At 34.5% G+C, this 4,933-nt stretch overlaps 1 protein-coding gene across 1 annotated transcript; it reads left to right on the forward strand.

Moving 5' to 3' along the window:
• The first annotated feature begins 604 nt into the window (after window positions 1-604).
• LOC139843430 (nudix hydrolase 15, mitochondrial-like) lies at window positions 605-4,600 on the forward strand. Its single transcript, XM_071833509.1, has 4 exons — window positions 605-1,085; window positions 3,579-3,721; window positions 3,947-4,066; window positions 4,225-4,600. The coding sequence occupies exons 1-4, from the start codon at window positions 710-712 to the stop codon at window positions 4,444-4,446; spliced, it is 861 nt and encodes a 286-aa protein (XP_071689610.1). The 5' UTR covers window positions 605-709; the 3' UTR covers window positions 4,447-4,600.
• Window positions 4,601-4,933: the final 333 nt, after the last annotated feature.

The following is a 4,933-nucleotide window of genomic DNA, read 5'->3' on the forward strand; positions in this document are numbered from 1 at the left end:
AACTTCCACTTACTTTACACAACGACCCCTCGAGTTTACACTTTCTCGGGGGTTGAAAGCGTAATTATATAATTTTATTAAAACAACAGAAACTATTTCCACCCGAATTTTTAACGGACCCTATCTTCTCGCTCGGTGCGAGTTAAATTTTTCCGAGACCACCGTTCAACTCGAAAAAGTCTCACGAATCCAACTGGACTAGCTATACGCGAAACGGACACTTTTTAAAAAACGCTTAACATAACGACAACCCGTATCTTTCTATTCGCCGCAAGTTGAATTTTTCCGACAGCACCGTTACACTCGAAATTTTTTTATGAACAAAACGAAACTAACTACGTTCGAAACTGACACTTTTTAAAAAACGCTTAAGTCAACGACATCTAAAACGCCGCTTAAGACATCAGCCGTTTTCCCCTTTATAAATACACAACGCTACGTTAGATATGAATACACAAGCCAAAAGTCCCCGCTGCATTACGGGCCGGATCCGGACTAGTTTTGATCCAAAAGGGGAAATTGTTATTACCGTAATAACAGAAAGAACATGGGTACATGTTCTTAGTAGTTGACAATAATTCCAAAGGCTCCTTAGTTTTCAACATTTGTATGTTTCTAATAATTGTTCCACCAGTGCAATTCAATCCCAATTAATTAACTTAGGAAGAAAATCATGCTACTGCTGCAATTGTTCTAGGAATTAGATCACATGGTGCTATTGCTACTTAAAAAGCTATCATTTTTCTCCAATTCTGTTTTTAAATTAAGCTCCAACATCATCATGAATTCAAACAATAACCAAAATTGCAGTCGGCTAGCGGTGTTAGCTCAACAGCTCCGTCAATACAAACCCCCAGTTGTGCCTTTTCAAAGTGGTTTAGATGATGATAATAATGAAGGGGTTTCTAATTCTCAATTAGGTTTTCCCCAATCCAATAATAATTTAAATTTAAATATTAATAATAAAAATAGAAACAGAGCAGCTGTTTTAATTTGTTTATTTCAAGGGAAGAGTACTGATAATAATGATGATGATTTACGCGTGATTCTTACCAAAAGATCTTCTGGGCTTTCTACTCATTCAGGTATTTACTTTACACACTTAGACTATTTGTAGTGGTTGGTTGGGGGTGTGTTAGGGGCATGGGTTGCTTTTTATACCTTTTTGATGACTAGGACGTGTGGGTTGTTTTTGTGGAGTAGTGGTGGTGTGGGGTTTTGGTGTGGGTTAGAAGTATTGTGATGATGTGTTAAAATATAATTGGGTTAAATATTAAAAAGGGGGTAAAAATAAGATTTTTAAAATAATAAAAATCAATAAAATGGCAACCCACTCCGTTGCCATACCCGTTGGAAAGCAAGGAACGCCCCCAACAATGCCCCCAACAATGCCTTGATACACCACAAGTTGGTGTTGCTTGGATGCCACATACGCAACCCACGCCCCTTTTACAAACCGATACAACAAGTCTTACAGTACAAATTTTTTATGTTCTATTTATTTATATATGTATATATGTATATGTATATGTATATGTATATGATATTATATATTATACTCCAATTAGACCATTTGCATCGGTACAAGGCAATGGCATTTTTTTGTCTCTGTGGCACAAGCCACGCCCCTTCCAATAGGGTAGTGGTGCGTTAGTTTAGGTGTGGGGGTGAAAGCCGTTATCCAACACCCAAAGCAACGGGGTTGTTACAATTTTATTAATTTTATATTATTTTAAAAATGTTATTTTTATCCTTTTTTAATATTTTATCCAATTATATTTTAACACATTATCACAATACTCTTTATCCACACCACCAATACTCCACGCAAACTCACACATCCTAGTTATCAAAAAAATGCAAAAAATAACTCACACCACCAACACACGCCCCTCCCCACTACAAATGGTCTTAAGATCAAGTGAGAGCTTTGAACGGGTAAACTGATAATGTTTTCCTTATTTAGACCACGGAGGAGGGCGACTGTATTATTTAGTCTGACGTACTAATCGGGTTATCCAGTTACAGTTTTTCATTCTTTTTTGGTCATCCTTATATATGCATATATATTCTACTTTTAGTGAAGCTTGAACATGAGACTTCAAAATATCATGACCACTCTTTTTGGAGATGTTAAATAATAGCATGAGTAGTGTGAAAAGAGTTATGTTCAAGATTTGATCTCTTTTAAAAATCATACTATTTAAGATTAAACCAGCCCAAAGTTTGGAGCACAAGCGCCATGTGTCACCGTTTCGTTCTATAGAAGAAATGAATAGTATGCATAATACATATGTTTAAAGATATTATTAGTAAAAATGATGATAGGTGAAAATGTACATAAATGAAATGCACAAGTCTTATACTACAGTATGTTTTTACTCTATCTCTGCTACTTTATCAAATGTTTTTTACTATTTAACTCTGCAACTTTAGCACATGTTGTTACTATTTAACTCTGCAACTTTATCACATGTTTTTGCTCTTTTAAGACTTCCTTTTTATGTTTTCTGCATGACTTAGAATGATTAAGAGATTGTACACTATTGTCTGTACGTTAGCAGTCCTAACATGTTTATTGCCTCATGTGTTATTCACTTGTGTGTGTGCAGAATTTACCATTTAAATTAATATGGTTTTTTCTTTTCTTCTATATAGTCTGTAAGAATTTGAAGGTATATATATTTTATAAATGACTAGGTCAAAATCGAATACCTTAATAGATGATGTTAAAATTCTTTTAGTTGAATTCATTCAGTTCAAATTTAGTTGGTTTAAGTGGGTTTGCGATCCAAACCCCATCCCTGTCTGGATCATAATGTTGATTCTAAGTTGTAAGGTTCATTTAAATGTATGCCATGTTGAAACTAATTATTGCCATGTATAAATTATAAGATTCATCATAATCATAAGAAATGAAATGATCAGTTTTCTTACAGGGCTAGTAACGGTTATGTCGTTGCACCCGCCGTTGCCTCCGCCTTCTCATCACTCCAATATTAGCAATTAGCCTTTGGCTAGTGGTTGATGTCCCGTACGCCATTTCGTCGTTGCACAATTGATCACGGAACCGAAAGCATTTATTTGTTGTACATTTTGCCTTATTACTTGAACCCGTGAATAATTAATTAATTTAGTGGGTGTGAGGAAGTGTGTGATGGGTATGTCATGGTTGTTAGCAGTTAGTCTTTGGTTAGTGATGGGAAGGAGGTGCTGATGTGGCAGTCAGTCCTGGGATGACATTATGTCATGGTTAAGAGTGCTCTTACAACTCTTGAATGCTTCATAGAAATCAGATTAATTTGATATTTTCAAAAAGTCAATATCACAACAAGTTGAACACATATATAATGAATTTTGATAATTTGATTTGTTATAACTTTAGCGATATTGTTACTGCTAGTTCTCAATCTTGGTTAGTCTTTGAAATGAACATTTCACATCGATTAGTGTGATCTAAATGTGTAATTAATAATGAAAGCAACATTTTTGTATTTTTTTTTTTTTAGAAATTAGCCTAAAGTTCAAAAAGTATTTACCTCTTTAATGGAAAATGTGTCTTAATACTTTGGGTGCAGGTGAAGTTTCATTACCTGGAGGAAAAGCAGAAGAAGACGATGTTGACGATGCTGACACAGCAACAAGGGAAGCAAAGGAAGAAATTGGGCTTGACCCGTCACTCGTAAATGTCGTCACCGTTCTTGAACCATTTTTGTCTAAGGTACTATACATAGTGACATACTCATCAAATTGCTTAATGTTCAATTTTAAATTTTGAAACCTAACCCTAAGCATTTCCTATTCAGTTGTTACTTATTATTATTACAACTTAACACTTATGTGTTTATATTTACTATGTCATCGTGTCTATAAGTTCACTTCAATTCAAAATTTTGTTAATAAATAAATAAACTACAGTGACCTTCGTTTAATCGTTTATTTGCAGCACCTTCTCAGAGTAACTCCTGTAATCGGCATACTATCTGATAGAGACGCATTCAATCCAATTCCCAACACTGACGAAGTAGATGACGTTTTTGACGCTCCTCTAGAAATGTTTCTCAAGGTATTCTTCCTAACCGAAACCCACACTTGAATTGTTGACTTCTCAAGTCAAACCTTTGTGGTTCTATATTCAAAACTTGTTCCAGGCTCATTGCGAACAGTAAATTGTTTATTACATTAGTATTTTGACTAAACTTTCAAACAAATTGACTTGTCCAGGATGAAAATCGAAAATCTGAAGAAAGAGAATTAATGGGAAATAGGATTCTGATTCATTCATTTGACTACGAAATAGGTGGTAAAAAGTATTTGATTTGGGGTCTTACTGCTGGAATTTTGATCCGAACTGCATCGATTGTGTACCAACGATCGCCCGCTTTTCTTGAACAGAATCCCAATATCAAGCTTCCTGGAGTCTTAAAAAAGGACACTAAGATGTAATTTTTTATCTGCAACCATAAAACGATTGCATACATAATCTGTTTACATTCACTTATAGTATTGTATTATGGGGCCATGAACATGGCACAACCATGTATATAGGCGTTAATATTTCAAGACCGTGATAACGTCAATGAGCATTCTAGTGGATCGGCTTGCAGACTTTATGCAGGTCTTTTTCCTATAAATGGGTTCTCGTTTTGTTTGCGCTTTGACAGACTGTACTTTAACACATTTATGTAAGGAGTCAGTTACAGATAATTGATCTTCAAATCAATGTAATTTTATTTTATGTTGGTGGATAGATAAAGGATTGTTGAACAATTAAGGTCTTTTTACTTGCATACCTGTACAAAATAAGTGCATCTTTATATTTGGATACATGTAATACATTCTTATCCTATCTTTTCAATTGAGTGAGTTTTGGAAATCTGAAAGTTACTCTATAGTTGATAATTTTATACATCATGTTTTAGTTCACAAGCAA

Source organism: Rutidosis leptorrhynchoides, chromosome 4 (assembly GCF_046630445.1).
Source record: "Rutidosis leptorrhynchoides isolate AG116_Rl617_1_P2 chromosome 4, CSIRO_AGI_Rlap_v1, whole genome shotgun sequence".
NCBI classification, from domain to species: domain Eukaryota; kingdom Viridiplantae; phylum Streptophyta; class Magnoliopsida; order Asterales; family Asteraceae; genus Rutidosis; species Rutidosis leptorrhynchoides.